Genomic DNA, 27231 nt, shown 5'->3' with positions numbered 1-27231 from the left:
AGGCCTCCCCCACCTCTGCTTAACAACCCATGTGTTCATTTAATGGCCACATCAGGGAGAGCAGGGGATGAAGGTTGTTAAGCAAGGCCTTCTCACTTAACAGCCATCACCACTTGCGAGTGAAATGGGCAGGTTCCATTACAGTCGTATCTCGAGGATTACCTGTGTATATAATTGCAATTAAATTATTAAATGAAATTAGTATAATCATCTCCCAATCTTATTGTACTTAATAGCCTCCCTTTTCAGTTGCAATTTAGAACTACATCCAAATCTTGGGAAGCTCCTAGTGAATTTGGGATCACAAGTTGGGAAAATTTATACAGAGAAGAAATATGGAAAGGATTGGAAGCATTAATTTATTTAAATCCCATTTCTCTTTCTCTCCACTGCCATTCTAATACTTTTAAGAAAATAGTGCTGAAGAAAAGAGATCACAATTCAAAAAGAATTTACAATTTGCAGTGCAATATATAGTCTCCTGGAAATAGCAATAGTACTTAGACTTATATACTGCTTCACAGTGCTTTATAGCCCTCTCTAAGCAGTTTTACAGAGTCAGCATATTGCCTGCAACAATCTGGGTTTTCATTTTACCGACCTCGGAAGGATGGAAGGCTGAGTGAACCTTGAGCCACTGAGAACCGAACTCCTGGAGTGAGCAATGAGATAGCCTGCAACACTGCCTTCTAACCATTGGATCAACATGGCTCTTAGACTGACAAAAGTAAAATTTAAATGCAGTGATTAATCAATAAGAACTATATTGTAAAAAATACATTTTCAAACTATTAGGCTGTGTAAGTCCTTCCAAAAACATGCTTTGGAACATGCCAGGAAGTGCACAAAGCCCAACTTTTTAAATTGCTAAGGTAGCTGTGGAGAAAGTTGCTGCTGCCTCTGTCTGAATACATGTGCATATATAGCCACTGATAAATGGAAATGGCTGGAAGCAACTTCTTAAATATTTGGTTGCTTTAATCATTCAAAAAAGGAGTCTTCGCACATATTACCTTGCATTCCAGAACACTTTTTTCAAAGGATTTGTACAGCTCTGTAAAATATGGGCACAGTTATATTTAATTTTAATACTATTTCAAGGAATTCCAAATTATGTTTGGCATGATTTTAATGTGCAGGTGAGCTTGTTTAGGTTGTTTCCTATCATATAATTTTTCATATGTAGCATGTTGTAGAATATTTCTTCAAGTTCTGAAATACAATTCACTATTTTATCGATACTGTAAGAAATTTTTCAAGATGTTTGGCAGCTGAAGTTGTGGTACAAGGTGCAATCTAGATTTTCCTATATAATTTCGGATTTGTAGTCGGCACAGCTGGCAAAGAGAACATGGAGTAACTGCAAGTGAATAAAAATGACATTAGGTAGCATTAGATAGTATTCTCAAGAACTTACATTTTGAACTTATTGTATTATATAATATTATATTATAACCTTATATATTTTTATCATATATTCAAACAGACATTTCAGTTGAATACATTAGATTTCTTGCATGCTCTGCCATTTTTACTGACATGCATCTAAGAGGTATCTAGTACATATGTACGTTTTCAGTAAGGAAAATTAAGGAATGTTTGTAAAATTCAACAAGACTTTGAATGATTTGGGGGGGAAATATAGAGTTAGGGTAAAAAAAAATGTTTTCCCAGGGAAAGTGAAGTTTGCAACCTGCTATAGTCAGACAGGTGGATGGAAAATTCTTCTCCCCTCATTCTAAATCTAATATATGCTTCCTCAGCACTGAGAAAGAGAAAAAGAAGCAGCTTCGGCTTGGTGCTGCCATCCAAAACCCAACAGCAACAAAGAAAGAACAAAACTTTACCTTCATGTAATAGCAGTATTTTTTCCACCAAACTGCTTGAAACAGCGACATCTACTGGTCGTTCAAACTCTGAATTTTTGGTATTTACGTCTGCTCCAAACTCAAGAAGCATGTTTACTATTTCTGTATTAGGTAGCCTTGCAGCTGCATGCAATGGAGTTTCCAAAAACTTTCCCTTTTGCACATTTGCTCCTATAGATTTATAATAGAATGCATTATATATTAACCTAAAGATATTTTAATAAAGATTCATAATCAAATCAAAGTGTCTAAATTTTGTTTCTCAGAAATGAACATTCATTAGCAATTTGTTTCATTTAAATTCTGTTTTTCCAAATCAGTGAGTACTAAAGGCAGTTAGGAAAACTAATTAAAGTGTAAAAGCCCAGTAAAATAGATGCATATTGGTTGTTTTTCTAAAGCAGAAACCATAGAGAGCTTTGCCCAAGACAGATAGTACATTAAACATTTTGGGAAAACCTTCTCCTATATCATGGCTTTTCAACCAGTGGTACGGGTACCACCTGTGGTACATTGGCACATGGCAGGTGGTATGCGACCATCCTAGAAAAGTGGTAGTGGGGGAGGGGAATGAGCTGAACCGGTGGCAGCACAGTACAAGCCTGAGCGAGAGATGGCTGGAGCTGCAGGGCTGTCAGGGCTCAGCGGAAGCACCAGGATCAGTGCCGCTTTCCAGCTGATCGGTGCTTCGGGGCTGTCAGGGCTCAGTGGAAGCACCAGGATCAGTGCCAGGCTCCAGCTGAAGAAGCACCAATCAGCTGGAAAGCAGCACTGATCCTGACGCTTCTGCTGAGCCCAGAAGAAGCTGGAATGTTGTAGCATTTCCAGGGTCTGGTGATTTACATTCAGATGCTTGGCAACCGATTCATATTTATGACAGTCACAGTGTCCCAGGGTCATGTGAAGTGACCAAAACCTGCTGCAACCACCCAGCAGAAGGGGGAATAAAAACCAAACACCCCCCCACCCCAGCCCCATTGCCAATCCTCAACAGAAATGCTCACAACAATGAAAACCTTGGACAGGAGGAAGAGCGCCGCCAGGCGCTGTCTTGCTCGGCTGTGGTTGGGGGGCACTTTTTTCAGTGCCATTGTAACTTCAAACAGTCACTAAGCGAACTGTTGTAAGTACTTTTTTCCTTTTTTGGGGGGGTCATCAAGTTTTTGACACCTTGCTAGGTGACTGCTTGTACTTGGATGTTGCCATATCCTAAAAGTGGTACAATGGGTGAAAAGGTTGAAAAGCCCTGCCCTATATGACAGAGAAATGAGCCTTGGCTAATAGGGACATCTTTAGAAGTGCCTCTCTTACAGATATTAACAGCATATAGTTTCATAACAGAAGTACTTCCTTCAAGAGTCTAGGTATACATCAGATCAGACTAGACTACATTAGACTAATATATCTAGCATTTAAATATATAATGGTGAACAGAATGTGTTCATATGCAGTGATGAGAGGTGAAGTTAAAGAAATCTAGTAACTCCTTATTGATGGAGGTGGGGAACTAATCACAATAATAATGGTTTTAGGAAGACATGGCAGGGGACATATTGGTGAGAGGCTCCACTTCTTAGTTTTGGTCACCACAATGTAAAAAAGATGTTGAGACTTCCGGTTTGCCATCAGCGCCTCCAGACGCATGGAGGCAAATTCCGTCTTCAGCATCCGATTTCATCCCACTGGGGGACCCTGGAAAGGGTTGAAAGTCACCCTGTAGGGGCTACGAGCGAGGAGGGGATCCCCGCTTGATCACGGGAGGGCAGCAGCCCTTCCGCTTGATCTGGGGCAGCTCTCCAAACTGACGGGGAAAAGACCGGTCATTGCAATACAGCTCGTCATTAAGCTGCTGACAGCTGTGAGGAGAGAGGGAAGGGAATTCCTGCCCCCCTCTAAGAACAGCAGCGACTGACTACCCAGGGGAAACAAAGCAATTATAAAAACAACTTTAATCTAATTGGATGTATATACTTTTGAAATTTGGGGACTAAAAAGTTTTCTTAAAAGTTTTCTTATTCCTATTTCTACTGGATATGCTGAGTTTTACTAAAAAGAAAAAAATAAACTTTGAAAAACTATTATAAAAACGGGGGACTTAAAAAGTTTTAAACGGCATTGGTGACATCTTGTGGCAAAGTTTGGTATTACAACTTGTTATTGCCTAAAAGAGACTTGGCTTGAAGCCCAGACTTCAGATAAAACTCTTTTGACCTTGATACCACCTGTGAGAAACTCAGCTGTAAAGAGAACTTCTGGGTGCCATAACTAGCCTGCTTGAACTATGAATGTAAACCTTTACTCACTTTCAGAGGTATATGTGGGGAATTGCTTTCCTCTCTCTTTATTTGAGGAACATTGGTTATTATATGAGATGATGAAATACCTTGGACTATAAAATTTTACTTGACAAACGACTTCTATTATAAAGACTAACTATAAAAACGTCAAATAGAGGTCCCATATCTAGTTATAAAATTATTTTTAACGTCTGATTTTAAAGTCCTCAACTTAAAGAGGACTTTAAAGTCCTCAACTTAAGAGAATATGGATGAAGACCAGGAAAAGATCCTTTCTATGTTGAAAGCAATACATGAAACCATTCTTTCAGCTTGTGACAAAATAAGACTCAACATAAAAGAACAAGATGCCAGCTTAGATACACAAACCCAAATTTTGACTACAACCAAAGAACTAACAACGCAGAAGATAACAGAAGTGGAACAATCAAATACTAAGACAGAGGACTCAATTGACCAACAATTTCCAGTTAATGGAAAATCCAGAAAAGGGAGTGACAACACTGAAAATGGAAAAGACTTTCTATATAAATCAGAAGAAATCTGAGAAAGAAGAAGAACAGATTAAATGGAAGATAAACATATCAGGACAATCATGAAGAATTGGAATAATAGGGAGACGATTTAATGAGATAAGGGGAATTTTGATCGTTAAATTTAAAATATTTGGAAACTAGTTGAAAATAAGGGTTCTATTTGTTTAATATTTAAAAATTAGACCCAAAATAAAAAACATTATGAATATGTTTGATTTATTGATTAACCCAGACAATATATGTAATGGTTTTGATTTATTAAAGGGGATACTGTATTATTAATTAGATGATTTAATATGGTGGGAAATAGATAACTTTTAGGAAATAGAACAAGACTATATTCAAATAGATAAGATGTGTATTCTAAATATTAGATTCTGTTATGAATTGAGATAAGGAAAACTTTGGTTACCTAAAGCCTGGAAATTATAAATATCAAATGTTAAAGTTGAATATTGATGGGAAACTAAAAATTGGGAAAAATCAATAACGGGACATTGATTATCTATAAAGATTGAATGTAAAAGTAATTAAGATATGTATAAGCTAAAAATTTATTGATAAATGTAATAATGATGTTTTTACTTAGTTGATATAATAAGAACTGTATTAGCTTAAATACGAGATAATAGATATTAAAGGAAATATTTGATGTAACTTCAGATTTGTACTAAAGATTTTTGTATGTTATTGAACTATTGATTAACCCAGCCACCACACTGCTTTTTAAATACTTAGATGTAAAATTGGAAAATTAATAAAATATTATTAAAATAATAATAATAAAGATGTTGAGACTCTAGAAAGAGTACATAGAAGAACAGCAAAGATGATTAGGAGACTGGAGGCTAAAACATATAAGGAACGGTTGCTGGAATTGGGTATGTCTAGTTTAATGAAAAGAAGGACTAGAGGTGACATGATAGTAGTGTTCCAATATCTCAGGGGTTGCCACAAAGAAGAGGGAGTCAAGCTATTCCCCAAAGCACCTGAAGGCAAGACAAGAAGCAATGGATGGAAACTAATCAAGGAGAGAAGCAACCTAGAACTAAGGAAAAATTTCCTGGCAGAACAATTAATCAGTGGAACAACCTGCCTCCAGAAGTTGTGAATGCTCCAACACTGGAAGTTTTAAAGAAGAGACTGGACAACCATTTGCCTGAAATGGTATAGGGTTTCCTGCCTGAGCAGGGGGTTGGACTAGAAGACCTCCAAGGTCTCCTCCACCTCGATGATGATGATGATGATGATGATGATGATGATGATGATGATGATGATGGACCTGCACTCTTGATGCTTAGAACGCTGATAACCTTAACTTTGTGCTGCTGATAGTAAATAAAAGGTCTGACTGTAGATCTTGTTCATTCATGATTTGGTGAATAAAGAAAGTAACTGGTGTGTATTTTCAGAACCTGGTTGGGTAAGATAGCAATGTCACGCTTTTGGAGATATGGCCTGTCTTTCCTGTGATCAGGGCATCTGCCCCTGAGATTCTGATGTGTCTGTGTGGTAAAAAGGAGTCCTTTCACATTTTGGTATAGAGAGAGATGTTGTCCTCCTTGTCCTGGGGGCCAGGGCTGGAGCAACTTGGATTCTCATGATCTCTCAGTCATAGTCCCAGATAACCATGGACCTGTTTGAGCTGAATATGAAGGGCATTTGACTCAGCCCTTTGCTGTACTTAGAGCATGTTGTCCAAATAAGATTGTCAATAATAGTGAATTGATTGGCTATGATGGTACAAAAGCTTTATGAATCCAGATGAATTACAAAAGATGCTTAGGAAATATAGGTAGGAAACAGTGTTCACAGTTATAGTAGCAACATGATATAGTAGAATTTGATAGTGACATGCTATTTTGTATATGATTATGAGACCATTGCTTGTTTAATTTTACTGTGAGATTGTTTACAATAGTTTACATCCTTACTAGGCACATTTTATTGTTTTACACTGTTATTGTTATATTAAGGAAATTTTAATTATTCTGTAGGCCATCAGAATTTTGACTATATAAATTTACTCTCTCAAAATGTTAATATAAGAAATCAATTTAATTTCTATTGTTATACATGCATACAAGCATACAAATACACATATGTGCCTTTGAGTTAGCCTTGACTCTTGGCAGTTATAGTGCAATTCTTTTGACAATGTTTTAAGAAATGGCTTACCATTGCTTTCCTTCTAGGACTGAGGGGATAATTGGCCCAAAATAGCAATAGCAATAGCACTTAGACTTATATACTGCTTCATAGTCTTTACAGCTCTCTCTAAGCAGTTTACAGTGTCAGCATATTGCCCCCAATAATCTGGATCCTCATTTTACTGACCTTGGAAGGATGGAAGGCTGTGTCAACCTTGAGCTGGTGAGACTCAAACTGCTGAACTGCTAGCAGCCAGCAGTCAGCAGAAGTAGCTTGCAGTACTGTATTCTAACCAGTACGCCACCACAGCTCTAGGTAAGATTAGAACTAATATTCTCCCAGTTTCTAACACATTGTCTTTAACCCCTACACCAAATTGCCTCTCACTGTTAGCTACTAGGTTTTTTAAAATATGTTTTTTATTGGATCCATGGTATTCAACTTCAGGTGGTCTAGTAGATTTTGATGTTTTGGCAAACCGAAGTTTCTTCTTTCTGGAAGATTAATTGGACAATGTGACCTGAACTGTCAGGGAGGGGAGGGAAAGTTTTACTTTTTTAATTATCTGTTTCCCACCATATTCTCAGAGCTAGCTTTCCTTCTATCATACCGGTATGCTAATGCTTAATAAAGTTTACATTAGAGATTGCAATGTCTCTGGTGTTATGCTTCGTTGGGCTTCTCAGCTGGAACTTGACACTAAGCTAGCTCTCTTCAACTTCAATTCCTATTGAGGGGCCCTGAGCTCCTACATCCTTTCTGGTACCCTCCAGAGGAATAGTGAAGACTCAGGAGAAGATGCCTGAAACGGAGCAGCTGGTTGGAGCTGGGCTGGGGTCGATCAGCAGAACCCCAACCAGGACCAAAAGCAGCTTTGCAACCCCACCAGCCTCAATGCACCCCAAGGAGCGGGCTGAATGGAAGGAGCCAACCCCGGTCCTGGGGTGGACGGGTGGAATGGCAGCGTTCAATTGGCCCAAATTGGAGAAGTGGCAAGAAGGGTTGCAAAAAGCCAACGAAGCTGAATTCCCACTGTACTACCCTCGTCCTGAGCCAGGCAGAGAGTTAGAGTGGTGGAAGCGAGGAGCCTCGGAATGGCTGGCACCAAGAGAGCACTACTTGCTGGTGTGTAACAGCCAGTTGATGGAGCAGCTTAGAAATCTAAGTAGGGGAGACAGCCCCATGAATGGATTACAGACCTCACGGAAGTTTGGTCCAGCACCAACACCGATTCCTTCACTCCAGCACTCAGCAGGAGCAGCAGCTGCGATGGCTGGAGGGGCAATTAGCCTGCACCCGAGGATGTCTCCACAGCCCAGCCCCAGTCCAAAGTTGGGGGCTTGTAGTCCACCACAGGCCCCTGCCCCCCACCTTGGTGGAGTAGACTGGCAGCCACCACTGGCTCCTGGGTATGGAGCCCATCCGTGGATGTACCCATATGACAGGGTTTGGATGCCGGGACTCTGGCCAGTGCCAAAACCACCACCGTCCCCACAACTGAGAGCAACTTTTGACAGAAACCCTGAGAAGCTGACATTCTTCCTCAACCAGGTCTGGGCCCACTTTGAGTGGCATGGAGAGGGCTATCCTGATGATGTAGTGGCCAACCTAGAAGGAGAGGCAGTGGAATGGGTGACAGACCTCTACAACAAAGGTGCCCCTGAGCTGGCAGATCCAGACGTGCTTCTCTGCAGTCTCAGAGCCCATTTTGGAGACCCCACACAGATCCAACGAGCGGAGGTAGAAGTCTGTAATGTCAGATAGGGGAATAGGCCCATGGCTGAGTACATCAGAGACTTCAGGAAGGTTGCGGGAAAGCTGAGGCACTGGATAGAACAGCTCTTGACCCAGTACTTCCAAGAAGGGCTGAGCTGTGATCTATTTCACCTGTGCCTGATCTGAGGGATTCCAAACCGGGTCAGTGACTGGTATCAGCTAGTCACCACTGTAGAGCTAGACCTGGTAGTGTACAAGGGCCATGGGAGTAAAGCCAAGAGAAGCATACGTTGGGAAGAAAACCACCAGCAATGGCGTCCCCGGCCCCTGCAGGTCTGTCTGGTTAGTCCCCCGTCATGTGTTTTTTCTGTGGCCAGGAGGGCCACAGAGCAGTGATGTGCCCAGCACCAACCCCTTGGATGGTTCCCATCACAGCAACTCACTTGAAGCCAAAAAAGCTGCCAAAGAAGAAGAAGGAGAAGTCACGAGCGGTAGCCCAGGTCATTGAGGTCTTCCCCCCGAAAGCAAAGGGGAGGGAGCTCTGGCCAGAGAGGAGCCACCGATGATTCTCTACGACAGCGAGAGAGAGAGAGGGAGGATGACCTGATGGTGAGTGGACCTGTCAATCACTTTGAAGTTAGGGTGGACATTATGGCATCCCGTTCAGGGGTGAGGGGGGTGGTTAAGGCTCTTATAGACTCAGGCAGCACCTGTTGCCTCATTAGTCAAGCCACAGTGCAGATGCTAGGATTACATATGAGGAAGCTTAAGAACCCTGTGAAATTCAAGCATGTTGATGGCATGCTGATAGGAGGCAAAGCCGCTTCCCACCTGATGAAGCCAGTGCAACTACAGTTTGGCAACCAACAAGAGACTATCTGCTTTATGGTCGCCCCAAAGATGGCAGAGGATGTGATCCTGGGCCTGACTTGATTAGCCAAGTGGGGCCCCGAGATCTATTGAGAGAAAGCCTTTAGATGGATGATTATGAGGAAGCAAGCCCCAAGTCCTCTGAGCAAGAGAAAAAAACCAGCCTAAGAAAGGAAGGGAGGTAAGGAGAACCTCTGAGCGCAGCAAGGGAGCATCTGAGAAGGAGGAGCAGCAGCAATCCATCCCGAGGGAGTACCGTGACCTCATGGAGGCATTCAGCGAGAGAGAATGTGATGTCCTGCCCCTTCACTGTCCCAAAGACTGTGCTATCAAGATCCTACCTGGGGCAAAACTCCCCAAACCAAAAATGTATTCCATGACTCTGAAAGAGATGAAGGTGCTGAGGGACTACATCGATAAGAACTTAGCAAGGGGGTTTATCCAGGCAGCAAAATCTTGAGTGGTGGCACTTTTTAAAAGAAAAAAAGATGGGTTGCTGAGACTATGTGTGGATTCCCATGGGATCAATAGGGTGTGTGTGGAAAACATGTATCCTATCCCTCTGATGAAAGATATGTTAGGGCTTCCAGTTTTGACATCATGGCAGACAGACGCAGGAAGATGGGGTTCGCCTTCGATTTTGCCCCGCTAGGGACCCTGGAAAGGGTCAAAAGTCGCCCTGTAGAGGCAACAAGCAAGGAGGGAACCCTTGCTTCCCAGGGGGGAAGACTGCTTACATTTGTGTAGGCAGTCAGAAGCGGCTGACAATGGAAGACAATAAGCACTAACAAGCAACCTTACAGCAACGTGGATGAAACTGGGTGACACTCTATTCTCTCTTTAAGACTTTAAGACCTCTTCCTGGAAAATACTGCCCAAAGCACCCTCCCCAATGAGAGAAGGAAGGGGAATTTCTACCCCATTCCCTCAGGAAAAGACAAGCGGAGAATTAATTACTTGGGGGAAACAGAGAAAATTACAAGATTAATTTGGAATTAATATACATTTATGACTTTGAAATTTGAGGACTAAAAGTGCTTTTGAGACTTTTTTTAAAGAGATTTGAAAAACTTACATTATAAGTTGGGATTTAAAAAGCTGGAAAATGGCGCTAATGACATCTAGTGGCTAATTACGGCACTACAATTTGTTATGCTTAAAGGAAACATGGCTTGAAGCCCAGATTTAGATAAGACACTTGCTGACCTTGGAAGCTTTCACTTTTGAAGATTGCACTGGGAAAAGGGAAAAATACAAAAACTTTTGGGCTGCTTATCAATGTGGCAGAGATGATGAACTATTTTGAAACTGGCTTGCCTGAACTACGAATATATTACTTGACTTTCAGAGCTATATTGTGGAACTATTTCCCTGTAGGAGAAATACACTTCATTGCTTGAGATGATGGAATATTTTGGATTACAAATTCTTGATTGATGAACAATTTTTATTATAAAGACCATCTACAAAAATGAAATGGATGTCCGGACTTCCGGTGAGCGGGCGACCTCGTCGGACGCAGCTGTAGCTGCCTCCCGCCTGTTTCGCGTAAAAGCCGTTTTGACAGCGAGCACTAGCTGTCAAACGGCTTGATACCTTTCCCCCGGGCATAAGGGGATCGGTGAGCTGCCCGGGGTAGGAGTTGAGTTCCCGAGTCGTCCGATCTGGACGATGTAGGTTAGAACTCCTCCAGAGCCCCGAGGATTCTCCGCGATCCAGGACGCCTTCGCCTCGGCGAAGCTAGAAGCCGCCGCCACCGCTGCAACTTAAACTTAACTGTGAGTGACTGTACGCAGACAAACCGACCCTGGAAGTTTGTTTCTTACTTTGGACTCTACTCTAACTTGAGCTACTTTGATCTTCCCTATATTTGGGTTGGATTGTGTGAAAGTGAACTTAAAATGGCGATGAATGATACTTTCTAACAAGAAGAAGTGAAAGTGACTTTGATTTCCGGTTTGGAACTTTTGCTACTTTAATACTTTCACTACTTGTCCTGGATTAACTGTTTAAAAGACTCTCATATAGACTGAAATTTTAATATTGCTAACANCTTCGAGAAGATTGGTGCCTACAACTGCAAAACCAATTACATCTCCGACTTCTCAGCCGCTCCAACCAATTTCTAAGCCGGTTTCCCACCCGCCACCCCCGCCATCTTCTTCACCCCCGCCGCCCTCTGGTAAAGAACTACAGGACTTTATGATTCAAATGACAGAGATGTTTCAAAAAATGGATGCTAAAATTGAAAACAAGATTGACCAACTAATACATCAACAACAAGAACTAGTACAGAAACATGAGGGCTTTCGTTTGAATATTACAACTGCTTTTCAAGGTTTGGCTGAATATGTGGATGGAGTGGCAGAAAGGGTGGAGGAAAATGAACAGAGGGCTGAAGCGAGCGAACAAAGACTGGACTTGGTGGAGGAGAGTTTGGAAAATGTTAAAGGTGATGTCTTGATCGCTCAATTTCGTGATATGGAGTATGCGATCCGAATCCGCGGGTTGGCTGAGGATCCAAAAGAAAATTTAAGAGAAATAATTCCAGAAGCATTTATGGATGCCCTGGCTTGTGGGCAAGAAATTCATGGGGAGATAGAACGTGTCTTCAGGGTAAATTCGTGGGTTGCTCGCCAGAGACAATTGCCAAGAGATGTGGTCGTTTATTTTACAAGAAAATCAAGACGGAATGAAATAATGCAGCTTTTTTTTCAACAAAGATTCAAGATTTTAAATCAAGATATTATTCTTTTAAAAGAAATCCCAGCGAAAATGTTTAAAGCGCGACGAGATTATGCTTTTCTAGTGCAGGAGCTTAAGAACAGGCAAATAATTTTTAGATGGGATGTACCAGTGGGTATAATTGTAACGGTGGCTGGCAGGCGCTACAGAATTAATTCGATTAAAAAGGCGAAAGAATTTATGGCGTCTGTGCTGCAAGCAGAGTGTCCACCTACACCTCAAAAGGCTGATATAGCTGAGTATCCAATTGTGGACCTCCCTTCTACTTCCGGCGCTAAGGATGTAAATGGGCGTTCAAAAGATGATGGAAAGGAGCAAAGAGTGACTCGCGCAGCTCACAGACGCAAGGAGAAGGAACAACTGACAGCTCGCCAAACAGCTGAGAGCCCACCCCCTGCCACCTTGGAGCCAGTAGGTGGCGCTCGACCTAAGGTTTTTGTTAAGTCTTATGCTTCAAGTATTGCTATAGGATTGAAATCTGCCAATGCTTAAGATTTCATCTTGGAATGTGGGGGGACTCAACACACCCCACAAAAGACGTAAGATTTTTCATTACTTAAGACATTTTAACAATGATATTACGTGCTTACAAGAGACTCATATTGTGGCTAAAGATCAAAAATTATTGTTAAATGCCAAGCTTGGAGATTTGTTTGCTGCACCTACCTTAAAGAAAAAAGCTGGGGTTGCATTATATATAAAAAAACATCTCACACCTATATTAAAAGAAGCTGACAAAGAAGGAAGATTTTTATTTGTGGAAATAAACCTAAATGGAAGAAAGTGTTTAATAGTGGGGGTTTATGCTCCCAATCAACTGTCATCTCAAAAATTATTTTATAGACAACTACATCAGAAAATTGTGGCTTTGGATTATAATTCTTTGATTGTCATGGGGGACTGGAATGGGGTACTTGACANATTTGACACTTTATTATGACTCTTGTGCATTAACGTGGATGACTGACTGGATTAACTTGTCTAACAAAGGGATTTTGAATGTCGAAGGTTGGGACTTGTACTTTGGGTGGCATGCTTATCTTTTTATGCAGAAAAAAACTGATAAAACCTTCAGAAATCATATAATAAGGTCTGCATTGTTAAGAGTTTGGCAAAAGTACTTCTTTAAGTTTAATGTTAGGTTACCACTCTGGGTGATTCCGTCGCATATTTTTCAAGCTATAACTAGAGGAGTGGTGATGGAGGGACTCACATATAAAGATTTGCTATACCAGAGTGGTGGTGGGAACTGGTGCCTAAAATCAATAGAAGTCTTGAAGCAAAATAATCCAAACTTTTCTTGGTTTTTGTATGGACAAATTCAAGATAGATGGGGAATTGATAAAAAGGCTACTTTTGTTTTGGAAGATGGGACTTTTTTGAAGCAAATAAGAGATGGTGCCAAAGGTCATATTAAGAGGATATATAACGTTTTATTAGAATTGGACTCAGAAACTGAACTAGTTAAAGATTGTATGATTAAATGGGCTCAAAATATAGGAGAAACAATACCTATGGACACTTGGGAGTTGATCTGGGTGAGAAATGTGAAGTTTACACCAGCTCAAAATTTACGTGAAAATTTTTATAAGATGTTTTATAGATGGCACTTGGATCCTTCAACTATGTCTCGTATCTATTCGAATTATGAATCCAAGTGTTGGAGGTGTGGTCATCCAGATGCAACCTTTTTTCATATGTGGTGGACTTGTAAGGTTATTAAGGCCTTTTGGGTACAACTATGGTGGAACCTACAACAGATTTTTAAAAAAAGGATTATTTTCCTTCCACAATTGTTTCTTTTAGGTATTGTGCAAGATTTAGATGCAAAAGAAACAAATTTGATGCTTTATTGTTTATCTGCTGCCCGACTGTTAATAGCCCAAAATTGGAAGAGCCCAATTCTGCCTACGATGGGAGACTGGAGATTGAAAGTTTCGTATCTTGCTGAAATGGCAAAGATTTCGGCTTACTTGAAGAACCATTCGAATGAACAATTTTTATCACTATGGAGAAGATGGATTGTTTATATTCAAAAGAAACACAAAGTGGTAGAATATAATTTAGGTTTCTAGATTTTTTTAAGCTTGTTTACTCTTTCTATCCTTTCTTGTAGATTAAGATACTTTGTGGAGTTAGAGATATTAGTATTTGTTTACTTTTATATGAATATTATCCTGGGATTAGGTTTGGGAAGTCCGGGGGGGTGGGGGGGTTTTTGATTGGTTATTGTGTTTACTTATGATTGTTTTTTATGATGGAAAAAATAAATAAAATTTCTTATAAAAAAAAAAATGAAATGGATGTCCCATACTCAGCTTTAAATGGTAAAAAAAACCATCTCTAACACGTGTTCCCAAAGACTTCAGTTTGCCATACTATCAAGAAAATATGGATGAAGATCAGAAAGAAATTCTCTCCATGTTGAAATCAATACAAGAGACTATTGCTTTAGCTCATGATGAGACTAGAAATAACCCAAAGGAGATAAAAGAACAATTTTCTAATCCAAATTTACAAACCCAGAACATGACTACAAAGAAGGAACTAGCAACCCAGAAAATAGAAGGAAAACTAGAGGAAGCAGATCCAAAGATTGAGGACCTAATGGAAGGAACCAACTGACAGATTCAGACAACTGAAGAATTAGAAGATGGAGCAATAATATCGGAAATGGAAAAGAAATCTTACCAATCAAGAATTCAGGACAAATTCGAGGAAAAGGAAGAAGAACTGATTGAATGGAAGATAGAGCTGTTAAGAGAACTGTGAAGAATTGGAGAAGGAGGGAGGCTGTTTAATATATATCAATGGGTTTGTTCTTCCAAAAATACTTTAACCAAATGGTCATTCTTATTCCAAATAATATATACAAAAACAGGAAAAATTACTTGATAATTCAGATGCATTGACTTGGAAAGTTAGTTGGCAAAGGAAGAAACCTAGAGTAAGAATGAAGAAAACAGAGGTTTTGATCCATTAGATGGGATATTATATTATTTAGATGTTTGAATATGGTGGAGAATAGATAATTGCTAGAAATAGAAGTACTATCATAACTAGAAAGATAAGATTTGTAAGGAGAATAATAGATTTTGGTGCAAGAAGGGAAACAGGAAAAGGCTAAGAAGTTTGAATAAGGGAAGCTTTTGGTTACCCAAATATAACTTACTTTGAAATTATAAACAATAGAGACATTTTGAACACTGGTGGGAAAATAAAATTTAAAAAAGCAAAAACAAGATACTGATTGAACATATGGATATTAAGTACAAATGCAATTAAGATATGTTTTGGTTAGAAAAGTAATCTAAAACTGATATTATTGATGTTATGAGAAAAATTTAACAAAGATGTTGATATTCAATTATATATTTATTAATAACAATAAGAATTGTATTTGCCTAGTGTGGGAAAACAGGTACTACCGGAAGAAGAGAGGAAACATTTGATGATGTAATATTGGATCTAGATTGAATAAGTTAATATATACCACTGAATTACTAATGGACCCAGACAACATGTTGTCTATTAAGTATTTGATTGTAAAACTAAAAAATTAATAAAATATTTATTAATAAAAAAGACATGTTGGGATATTTGGCCAAAGGGAAGATATTCACAAAATTAGACCTGAGGGGGACATACTATTGAGTAAGAATCAAGGAAGGCAACAAGTGGAAGACTGCCTTCAACTGCCCCCTCAGAAGCTACCAATTTAAAGTGATGCCTTTTGAACTATAGGGGGCCCCTGCTGTGTTCATGCAACTCATAAATGAGGTGCTACATGAGCACTTATACAAAGGGATTTTAGTGCACCTGGACCATAAAAATTTAGAAGCACTGAAGACCACTTGCAAGCTTTCTCCCAAACAAGTCTGATGAGTTTAGTACTTCAAAATATTTGACTTTGAATTAAAGTACATTCTGGGGGGAAAGAATTTTCTTGCTGATGCCCTGTCCCACATGCCCTAGTACAAGAGTACTTGGGAGGAGGTGGTGAGCTCCATTGTTCCCAGTAGGCAATAAGCGGCACAGGCTACAACCAGGCAGCAAGAGAAGAAGAGGAGCTCACCTCCCATGGACACATTTGCCCAACAATTGAAACAAGAGCCGCAGACTAACGTGTGGTTTATGGCTCATCAGAGAGAGTTGACTATGAGGGATGGGCTGGCATGGAAGGGGGACACTTTGGGTTCCTGAAGATGGTACATCACGCCAATTATCAATTCTGGTGGCCAAAGATGAAGACATGTGGGAAGCTGTGCAGTCTGTGCGGCCAGCAAGAGACTACCAGGGAAGAGTCCGGGACTGTTGCAGCAGCTGGCTGATCTTACCAGACCCTGGGAGGAGATAGCCATGGACTTTATAGTGGAGCTACCGAAGAGTGGGGGGAAGTACCGTGATTCAGACTGTGATAGACCTATTTTCCAAGCAAGCCCACTTCATTGCATGGGCTGGACTCCCCTCAGCCCAGAAGCTAGTGAAGATGTTTTTGCATCTACCAGCTAGTGGAGTGCCTAAACACATCATTTCAGTTTGTGTGGTCCAGTTCACTGCTAAATTTTGGAGGGAGTTTGTAAGAATGATTGGGTCCTCCCGGGAGCTCAGTTCTGCTTTCCATCCAAGTACGAATGGATTGGCAGAAAGAGCTAATGCAATAGTGGAGCAGTACTTGCATTGCTATGTCAACTACCAGCAAACAAACTGGGCAGAGCTTTTGCCATTTGCAGAGGTAGCATATAACAATGCAGTACACAGCAGCACTAGTTTCACTTCATTTAGGTTAGTCACGGAGGTGGAGGTATCGTGCCAATACCAGAGTGCCCACAGGAGCTTCCCTCCTCGAGTACCCTAAGCGACAGGGTGGGTTCGTTCCAACAGGTTTGGAGCGATACAAAGAGGGCTTTAACTAAAGTGGCCAAAAGTCAGAAAAAGCAAGCAGACAAAAAACAAGCTCCCCAGGAAATGTACCATGTAGGAGATAAAGTGTATCTGTCTACCAAGTAGCTTAAGCTGAGACAAACTTGCAAGTTAGGGCCGAAGTATATAGGTCCTTTCCGCATCGTAAAAGTCATTAACCCAGTGACAGTTGAGCTAAGACTACCAAGATTATTGGGTATTCCATTGCAGCTTACTGAAACCATATAGGGCAGTGGTGGCAAACCTATGGCACGGGTGCTAGAGGCAGCATTTGGAGCCCTCTCTGTGGGCACACATGCTATTGCCCCAGCCTTGCCTCTCCCTGTGACCCCCTCCTCACCAGCAACCCTCCTGGAGAAGAGTCACCCCTGAGCGTGGCCCATGCAGCCAAGGACATGGCAGCCAGGCAGCGTAGATAAGTCTCATGCCCCATCACACACAGTTGATGATGCGGGGTGCAGGCAGAGGGTGTGGCTGCCAGGGCACTGCTGAGTGATCTGTGACGGGCCCTGGAAGCGATGAGTGGCCCTGCGGGCAGGCGGGGGGGGCGGAGGGGGCCGGGGCAGTTTTTGGGCACTCGGTCTCTAAAAGGTTCGCCATCACTGATATAGCAGATTCACGATGAGACCAATAGGAGAGGCTGCCCCAGCCCCAATAGTGGTAGAAGGGGAAACACATTATGAAGTTTCTCCTGTAAATAGCCATTTACAGGAGAAATTCCTAATGGGAATGAAGCTTTGTAGAATTTTACCCTAATTAATCAAGATTGCTTAGCCATAGTTGCTTCTGGATGGGGAACAGGGAACCATGAATTTTTAAGGCCCTCAATAGGAACATTTCTTGGTGATAAACCCACATTAAGAATATATGTTCAATTCCTAATTTATTAACTGATCATCTTGAACTTAGATTGTTGCACATAAATTGACTTAGATATTGCTGCTGCTGCCAGACTCCTTGCAATTCAAAGGGTTCTTTAGCTATGAAAGTTTTTGCTCCTGGATTATTTTTAACTCTTATATTTGTTTTGGTTTTTGTCTTGATATTTTATTTATCACAGCAGGTGGCAGCATTTATATAACTTGATTGCACTTGGAAAAAACTAAACAGGATCAGACCTGATATTAGATGGGAGATCAGCATGAATTCCCAGGAGTACATACTAAATTGGGAAGTCAAGAAAGCATCCTGAAAAAATGTATTGATAAATCACGTATTGATAAATCACCTAGAAATTATTGCTAAGAAAGTTATTGGGCATGTCCCTGCAATCTCCAAGAACTGAATTTAAGAAAGATCTTGCTTTTTTGTTATAGAAATAAAATATAATCAGTCAGTCAATGTATAGCCTGAGCTGATTTTTTAGAGATATAACAATCTTACCCAGAATGATCAAATACAATAATGCAAGTTTATTTATTAATTATGAATATGCAAATCTTTTAAAAAATGACACCATTAATAAGAATTAAGTTATAAAAGTATGGGTCTTTAAAACAAGGGACCTCACTAACTTTATTTTTTTAGATCTAATATGGATAGTGATCTAAGGATTGTTGAATTTCATATATAAGTGAATTGAAAAGTGGCATAATTTGAAATATACAGTATAGTTGATATAATAGAGATTAATTATGACAAGTATCATTTGAAACACATTAAAATAATACTTTCCTGTATGTTTGTAAATTAATGACTTCCAGAATCAACATCATCTTCTCCTGATGATGTTGATCATAATGAGAAGTAAGTAATATATTTTTCAGGAATAAACTACACTTAAAATAATGTTCTTTATTGTTGATCTGAAATCAATGCAGACCTATTAAAGTGGCCTAATTAGAAAAACAGGTTGGCTTTATTTGTAGCAAATAAACGAACACTATAATAGGTATAGTGAAAGCCTGGTTGAGTTCAAGAAGAAACAAAATAAAAATACATAAAACAATGTATATTACCTGAATGCAGAAGTTTGTGAACACATTGTTTCTGCTGTGAAAAGCAGGCCACATATAGAGGCGTTCCTAGGTGAGGAACATGTAGATCAACTTCTATGCCCCAAGAAATCAGCAATTCTAGACAATCACTGTGACCTAAAGAAAGCATAATGTAATTAATCCCTAAAACAAAATCTTAATTTGCTAAATGGCTGATATATTTTGTAACCTACTTATTTTAATACTTACCTCTGCTGGCTGCTTCATGAGTTGGTGAAGGAAGACACGTTTCCTGTTGAATTTTTGCACCATATTCCAACAAAAGTTGTATACAAGATGCACTCCCTCTTGAGCAGGCATTAAATAAGGGTGTTATCCCATCAATAGTTGTGGCATTCACCTAAAATATTGGTTAGATTTATTGGTGGGGATAAAATACATGTTTACAAATCATACTTTGTATTTATTGCTCTATCTTGTATCCAATGTGGTTTGGAGATACGAAAAGGCTAGGGTTTGCAGTGTGACATTTTGACACACATTGCATAATGTTCTCATCTCAGGATGTACCAAACACTTATGTACCCCTTTTCCCATGCTCAAACCATTCAGAATGCAGTTAAGTAAAGATTACATATACTTAATTACATACTGTAAGGAAATGTCAGTTTAGTAAAAAAAAAAAAAAAAAGTAATAAGCTAGACTTCCAGTAAAATAGGTAATAATACATATTACCTAATGCTTCTAAGAAAAACTTTCTACCTTTTAACCACAGATGATGTGATCACTTACATTTGCTCCTGCTTCGAGAAGTATCCGAGCACATCCTACATGATCTCCAAGGCATGCCTCGTGCAATGGTGTCACTTGATCAATGGTTAAAGCATCTACATTGTATCCCTAAGCACAAGACAAGAAATTAATAATCACAATGAATCTCCTAACTTTTCAGTTTCTTAATGAAAGATAAATTACATAACAAGAAGTCTTTATTCAATATTTGTGTAATATACACATTTAACAATTATTCAAAAGGAATGTAATTACAAAAAAATTGTATAGTTCAGGACATTTGGGGGTTTGATTAAATACTGTAAACCATGGTATAAAACTATGCTTGTTGTTTACCAACTAATTACAATTACTATTTTTACAGTTATCTGACTTACTTTTTGTTTTTTGTCCCATGCCAGATTTCAGAAGAAATCTGATAGAAGTTCAAAGCAATTCTGTCTTTCAGTATGTGGAAATAGAATCAATCACACAGTGCAATTGCTTTGTCTGTCAATAAGACAGTCTGAGTTGTGCTACAACATGGTTTATTTAACAACAGATTATAGGAGAAATCAGTGATTCAGTTCAGGATTCTCATACTTTTTTCTGAACCTCATTTAAATGTGGCTTTCCCTCATTGTCAGTGACAGCTGGACACAAGCAACTTTACCATTTGCACTGTTTATTAACTAAACTGTATCATATAAAAACTATGGTCCTCTAGAAATGCTCCCGGGCCCACACCAAGAATCACTTCTAGTTTCTAGAAGTTATAGAAACAGATTCTACTTCATATATAATGCCAAATCATAAAGTTTGGCTTATAAATCTGAGTCCACAGATTGTGCTAAGCTAAAACCAAACCACCTTAGGACTATATGTGAACCCAACCATACTGTCATTTCTGGCTTGCTCAATAAATCATGCCATACAGTATATGAATGCAAATAGTCGAAGGCTACGGTTCTGCATTGTCAAAATCTAAGTCACAGCAACAAAGAAAGATTTAGCAAGGATTCTCAAACTCTTGGTTGTGACTCCTAAAGAAAAAAAAACCCAGCAAATTTGAAGGGAGTTATAAGTTTTTGGGTGACCAGGAAGATTGATAGATAGTTGAGCAAGGAATACAATATCTAAGAGATCTGACTCCCCGAAAAGATAGGAGGCAAGGAGTTTGTGTCATATATAGTACATGACTGACAGGGAGAAGCAGCTCATCCCAAGTGGGGCCCCATTCTTAGAACCAGGAAGAGAAGGCATTAACAAGCTCACCTCTTTGAGTATCTCTAATTAAAGCATTGCCAGGTGATGAAGCACTGAAAGCCAATTGGCTTGTTCAGGACCAAGGCTTCAGCACCGCTTTCCCCACATCCAGCTAGTTCAGATATGGGAAGGACCTCAGATCCCATCATCTTTCAGCTGGCTGGAGGGCTTGGCCTATAGAACCTCTAGAATTGCAATGTAAAAATCCCAAAACTATTGGAGAAATGGTAATTCTGCCAGTGTTGTTGATGACAATGTAGTTAGTGGCATCATTACTCATGTTACTCATAATTACATACGTTTATGACATCAGGGGAGTCCCAGCACTGCAAATTTGGAGATCCTCTGAAATATAGAAAATTCTAAAGTTTTACTGCCATGGGAACTTAGAGGTTTTCAGGCTTTTAGCTATTTTAAACATGAAAAGATGCCAGTCTGTACTTAGAATAGTTTTGAATTGACTTGTGGCATGGGGATCTGCATGTTGAAATTGTTTTAAGTCACCTTAAAGGTTTGCAGAAATATGGGATGTAACTTTAATAAGGAAAATAAAAATACAGTAAAAAACCTGCTCCACAATTTAAACTAGCCATAAATTGCACAGAATATCTACAGCAAATATTTAGTATATGAAGGGCAGTGACTGGGTATTAAAGTTTCAATAGTAGAAGGCAGGGGGCTAACTAACATATCCTTCCTCATCAATTTTATTCAAATAGGAAGTAATTCTTGGATAAATTGGAATAATGAGCAGTTCTGGGTTGTATAGCCTACAGAATCATATTAAAGAACTATCCAATTTAAGACCAAATTCACATTGTGCTTAAGGTAATCTCATTCTGTAATCATATCCTGATTTTGGTTTGCTTTGTTTAACTACAGCCTTGTGCTTTTTGTTCGTGTGGTTGTTATTTAGTTTTAAAAATCACATTGGTTGGCTGTGTCCTGCAAATGTAGCTAAAATACTGATTGCAGAAGAGAGGTACATACAAATCTCTATCACAAAATAAAGCTCATGTGCACACTTAGCAGGAAACCTTTAAGAACAATGTGAATTAGATGATTTTATCACCTATGCCTGGATAGCAATTATTTGGTTAGTTTTTCTATTGTAAAACTGGTAGTGTTCAGAATCCTAAAACACTATGCCTGGATATTTATTACTTCATTAAAGTTGGCGCTTGGAAGGAATGTATCTAATTCTGATCTGTTTGTCATCATCACTGTCATATACTGTATGCTATGGTAAGATTCTTTGACCTGTATAAACAAGTAAAGAAACCACAGAAACCAAAACTTGTAATTAATGAACAATGAAGTAATATCATTTTCATGTTTAACAAAGCAGTAAAAATGCTTTTACATTTGGCAGAAATGAACATTGATTTTAGTTACATTTTCACATTTTACCTGTGTAATTAATGTTTTGAGAGAAAGAAGACGCCCTTGGCTTGCTGCTTCATGCAGGGGTGAGCGATCTGCCCAAGAGCCTATGGAACAATACCATGGCATAGTTTAAATTACATAAATAATTGTCATTAATGTAAAAGAACTGATACAAACAACATACCGTACATAACTATCAATATACAGGTAGTCCTCTAGTCCTCCTGCCCATTACAATTATAAAGTTATGTGAATCACATTAAATGAACAAGCCCTCCTCCCTGTTCTCCCCAATTCATTCGTTAATCAAATACGTTAAGTGTGCATGGGATATCTCAGAGGTAGGAAAGACCATGGAGGGCCCTAATGTAGAAACAAGACCACTTGCCTCCAGTCACCCAAGATCTTGCCCATCTACTGAGATATCTCATGCTCCTTTTCTCACCCCTTGGGGTCCCCACAACTGCTTGGGGCTTTTCCACACCAACACCTTATCATCGATTGTTTACTTACGTTTCAAAGAGCTCCAGAACTCCAGAACAGGCTGGGCCACATGGTAGAAAAGGCAATGTTTTTTTCAGATTCTGGCAAAGCTATTTTCCTTAAATCTCATGCTCTTACACATTTTTGCTCAGAGAATGGAATCGTCTGTAAGAACACAAGATCTATTGCATCTTTGAAAGTCTTGTCTGGTCCCAGCCTGGGCGGTGCACAGGCACCCTCTGCACACTGCTGGGCAGTTGGTTTGAATGAGCTGCTTCGGGGATTGTGGTGCGAAGGTGGCAGCAGCAGTCAATCAATGTGGGGCATTTTTCATGCTGGTTTTGACTGGAGGAAACAGGACTGTGAGGTGGATGAGCAGCTGTAGCAGGAGAGTGAGCCAGAGCAGTGGCACTGTCACTGGGGACACCATGCCTGGGAGTCTGTGCCGTCTGTGCTTACTTGCCTCCTGTGGTGCCTTGGGTGCCAGAGCCCTGGGTGCACTCCTGGTGTGGCGGGCAGGTACCCCACAGCTGCCTGTATCACTGGAAGGGTCCTCTCACTCCAGGTGATCGCAGCAGCCTGTAGGCACTTCTCTGCCCACCTGATCTTCCCCAGGGCACACCCGGCAAGTGTAGGATAGCTGGTGCATCAAGCTCTCCATTTTTCCATCCATCTCCATGGTGGTGCAATTGATGAGGCCCAAATGGGTTCAGCGCTCCGCTGGGTGGCCAGCATTTAAGAAAAAGGTGGCCGCTTTTTTGTCATGTGGCCCAGCGTGTTCTGGAACTCTGGAGATCTTTGAAAAGTAAGTGAGGGACCAGTACTGGATTGGGGAGGAGCACATGGAACTGGGTGGGCTAGCAAAGCTGGCCCAGTGCCTGTGGAAACCCGGTGGGACAGGATGGGGGGGTGAATAGGCAGGGGGTATGTTTCAGTGTCTCTGTGATCAATCGTAAGGGCAAATAACTGCTGTGGTGTTGCAATATATGTAACGTATGTATTGGGAAGGGTGTCATAACTTTGAACTGTCACTAAGTGAATTGTCATAACTCAAGGACTACCTGTATTATGAAAGCTCTCATTGTCATGACCTTTACGTGGGTGAAACAGTACATCACAGGGCAACAATGTTTGAACCAAGGTACCTCCAAAGGGCTAATTCACAGAATATATGTAAAATCTGGGACCTGTGACTCCCTAGGGAATAAAATTTGAGAACATTGTGGCTGCTTCTGTGCTACTAACTGCTGCTGTGCTGGCTGGCCTGCTGCTGAGGTCACATCGTTTTTATTTTCATTATTTCATTTCCTGGCCAGTTTTGCAATCTCTCAATCCTTCCCCCATCTAGCAGTAGGCACTTATTTATTTGCCTGCTAAAAATAGAAAGGAAAGGAAAGGAAAGGAAAGGAAAGGAAAGGAAAGGAAAGGAAGGGGAAGGAAGGAAGGATTTCTGATATTCCCTGCCAGATCCCCACAAGGAAACTCAATGAGGAAGCCTGTAGGAAATTGGAAGTTGCTCCTGCTCCCACTGATTTTGCCCAATCATTCTGTTTCTTTGTTAAAGAAGGAGGTATCTTTGAAACAGTGACCCAATGGGCCTTGGGTTATCTAGTTCTTACTAAAACTAAATCTCATCCCTCAGTATACATCTGGTGAATCATTCTCTGAATGGAAAAAAATGATAATGGCATTCTTTTTTTTTTATTTATCCACACATGGAAATGCTTTTAAGGTTGTAAACCTAAATATGAATGAAATATTAGAACTGAGCTGCAAGTTCTATTAGCTGCAAGTCAGTTAATGGAATTCACTTAATATAGTGCTATAGCCAGAGGGAAATGGCCCCTATTTCTTTTACCATATCAAAATACTGGTGTGTCTTTCAGCTCTTGCCCTATTGCGCAAACTAAGCAATTCAGTGCATGGGTTCAAAACATATTGCTAAATAGCTGAAGGAAAATCCAGAAATACATATGCACTTTCCAATGCTCATTCCCTGCAGTAAATAAAACTCTTCTGATTTAAATTAAATGTAGATGTGTACATAATATTTGTTTTTAACACTGCACAAAATTCTACCACATGTTATGGTAAAAGGTACAATAAGCTATTTATACCAAAAAATGAAATATAAGCCACATATTTTGCAAAAGATTATTGTGTGAGCAACAGATCCCAAGATGTATGATTGCTATTTACAACTTCCTTCATCCATCCTCTGCAGAGAATTCATTACACTTTTGTGCTAATTTGTTTTACTGCCAAATGAGCTTTAAAAGCTGCAGCATTGGGGAAAGCATATCGAGCGTATAAAGTGCCTGATTAGTATCCCTGAGGCATTCTGAGCTTGTACTGGGACTATTAATTTTATTAAAAGTAGAATACTGCAGTCAAAATCTTTCTGTTAGTTTTCATTTTCCCTTGCAAAACATATTGATTCATATCCTTGCTAACTTTCCTGTTTCCTCCCATTCCTCCCTTTAAATGTACATGCTGTGCTTCTTAGAAAATCATGGCATATGTCGTTATTGCAAAGCCATGAAATTCATTTTCTCACAATGTCAGGATAGAATCCAAAACTCTGCACTGAACTAAGCCTCAGTGTCTAGTGTCTCTATTATAGCTATACTAAGAGCAAATATAGACTAGTTATCTCACTTCAAAAGTATTTATTCCCTGTGGGCCTCCTTTTTCTATTAATTAGAGCTAAAGATTATCTCCCATATTTTATATTGGATTTTAATCTGCCTTGCAAGTAGCCTGTTATGGTTACATTTGCAAAGAAAAAGGGATTGTAAAATGTTCATATAATTCATATGAGAATACTGTAAGTTACTTCTTGGAGGAATGTTTCATCCTGCATTCCCTCCTCCTTTCTCCATTTAATTTCTACAGGCTATTGGAAGGACAAGACCATAAAGCTGTACTCTGACAGAAAATGCCGAAACAATCATGATTTCTAAACTTCTAACCCAAAGTCCAACAAGACACTGAGATTTTTGCCAGTTATGTAATGAATTCTTGTAGTTTAATGATTGGTGGCAGAATTATAAGTACCCTAGAACAGGGATCCCCATCCCCCAGTCCGTGGACCAGTACCGGGCCACAGCATGCCAGCAACTGGACTGTACAAACAAGCAAAGCCCCACCCGGGAGATGCTGGCAGCACACAAAATCACGCCTCCTCTGGTCCGCGGAAAAACCTCTCTCCACGGAACCGGTCCCTAGTGCCCAAAAGGTTGGGGGGCTCTGCCCTAGAAGTAACAGAGGTGTGATTTAATATACAAAAGTCTTTCAGTACAGTACTTGATTTTATCAAGCTTTCACAGCATGGCATGCACTGAATTGTAATGGAGAGAGAATCAAGTTCCAATTCAGTCTAGTTCTTTAAATTTAAGGAGAAAAGTATTAAAAGGATTAGTTGGAGGGAAAATACAAATCTAATATTGTTAGTCTAACATTTTCTTATGATTCTTTTTTCACTGATTGAAATGCAAAGTACCAGTGGCTATATTTAGATTCTGCATTGCAAGTCATATGGTATCTAATTTACGAGGAACAAGAGCTGCAGTTCGGTAAATATTGCAGAGATCAAAGTTAAAATGCTACCATAAACAGAAAAAATAAGGAAAGTTTTAAACATTGTATACAGTACCTAAATCTCCATCTCCCCATGGCATTTCCAGCCAATTTTGACTATAAATCCTGCTCATTTTAAATAAGAAAAACTGTCTCTTTAGCTGATTCTTGTTAATAACACGTCAACCATATTTGGAAAGAGCTTCTTGCACTCAGTATAAAATGAACTTTCACCTGTAAAGACACTGCAGAAAACAAATATCCAAAGACCTAAGTTTAATATTTCAGCTTTCATTGCTCAGCCCTGTATAACCGAAATGCTATCTGCAACATTGCATAATTTAAAATATATACAGTATTTCATTTTATAATCAACTATGTGATCTAAATCAGTGGTTCTTAACCTTTTTGAATGAATCGCCCCCTTGAGCCAATGAGGAAGTTGTCATCGCCCCCCTCCCCCAACATAACCTCTCAATCACAACTTTGCAATACTGCAGACTTCTTAAAATGTGAAATGAATTTATATAAACTTTCATTTCTCTCCCCCAGAATAAAGTTAATAATTTTGTGGATGTGAGGGCTGGGCAAGGTTTGAATATACAGAGACTTTTAATAATTACATTTTAATCTATATATCACAGGGTAGTCAAGCTACGTAGAACCACAACTGCTAGCTTGAAATGAGTGAAAATGAGAGAT

The 27231-nt window shown here is 39.7% G+C and overlaps 1 protein-coding gene across 3 annotated transcripts in view; it reads right to left on the bottom strand.

Annotated features, from left to right (window-relative positions):
- Nucleotides 1-651: 651 nt before the first annotated feature.
- The window catches only part of ASB5 (ankyrin repeat and SOCS box containing 5), a 58797-nt gene continuing 32217 nt past the window's right edge, over nt 652-27231 (bottom strand). For all 3 annotated transcript variants that reach the window (XM_015813934.1, XM_015813935.1, XM_015813936.1), the window contains 6 exons: nt 22492-22571; nt 19837-19944; nt 19293-19443; nt 19065-19199; nt 1848-2039; nt 652-1360 (listed from right to left, as the gene is read on the bottom strand). In XM_015813934.1, coding sequence (XP_015669420.1) covers nt 1233-1360; nt 1848-2039; nt 19065-19199; nt 19293-19443; nt 19837-19944; nt 22492-22571 — 794 coding nt within the window. In that variant the 3' untranslated portion in view covers nt 652-1232. The remainder of the gene's footprint in view (nt 1361-1847; nt 2040-19064; nt 19200-19292; nt 19444-19836; nt 19945-22491; nt 22572-27231) is intronic.

The sequence above is a fragment of the Protobothrops mucrosquamatus genome, unplaced genomic scaffold, assembly GCF_001527695.2.
Source record: "Protobothrops mucrosquamatus isolate PMUCROS unplaced genomic scaffold, P.Mucros_1.0 scaffold204, whole genome shotgun sequence".
Lineage (NCBI taxonomy): Eukaryota > Metazoa > Chordata > Lepidosauria > Squamata > Viperidae > Protobothrops > Protobothrops mucrosquamatus.
This window is presented reverse-complemented; position numbering and strand designations above follow the sequence as displayed.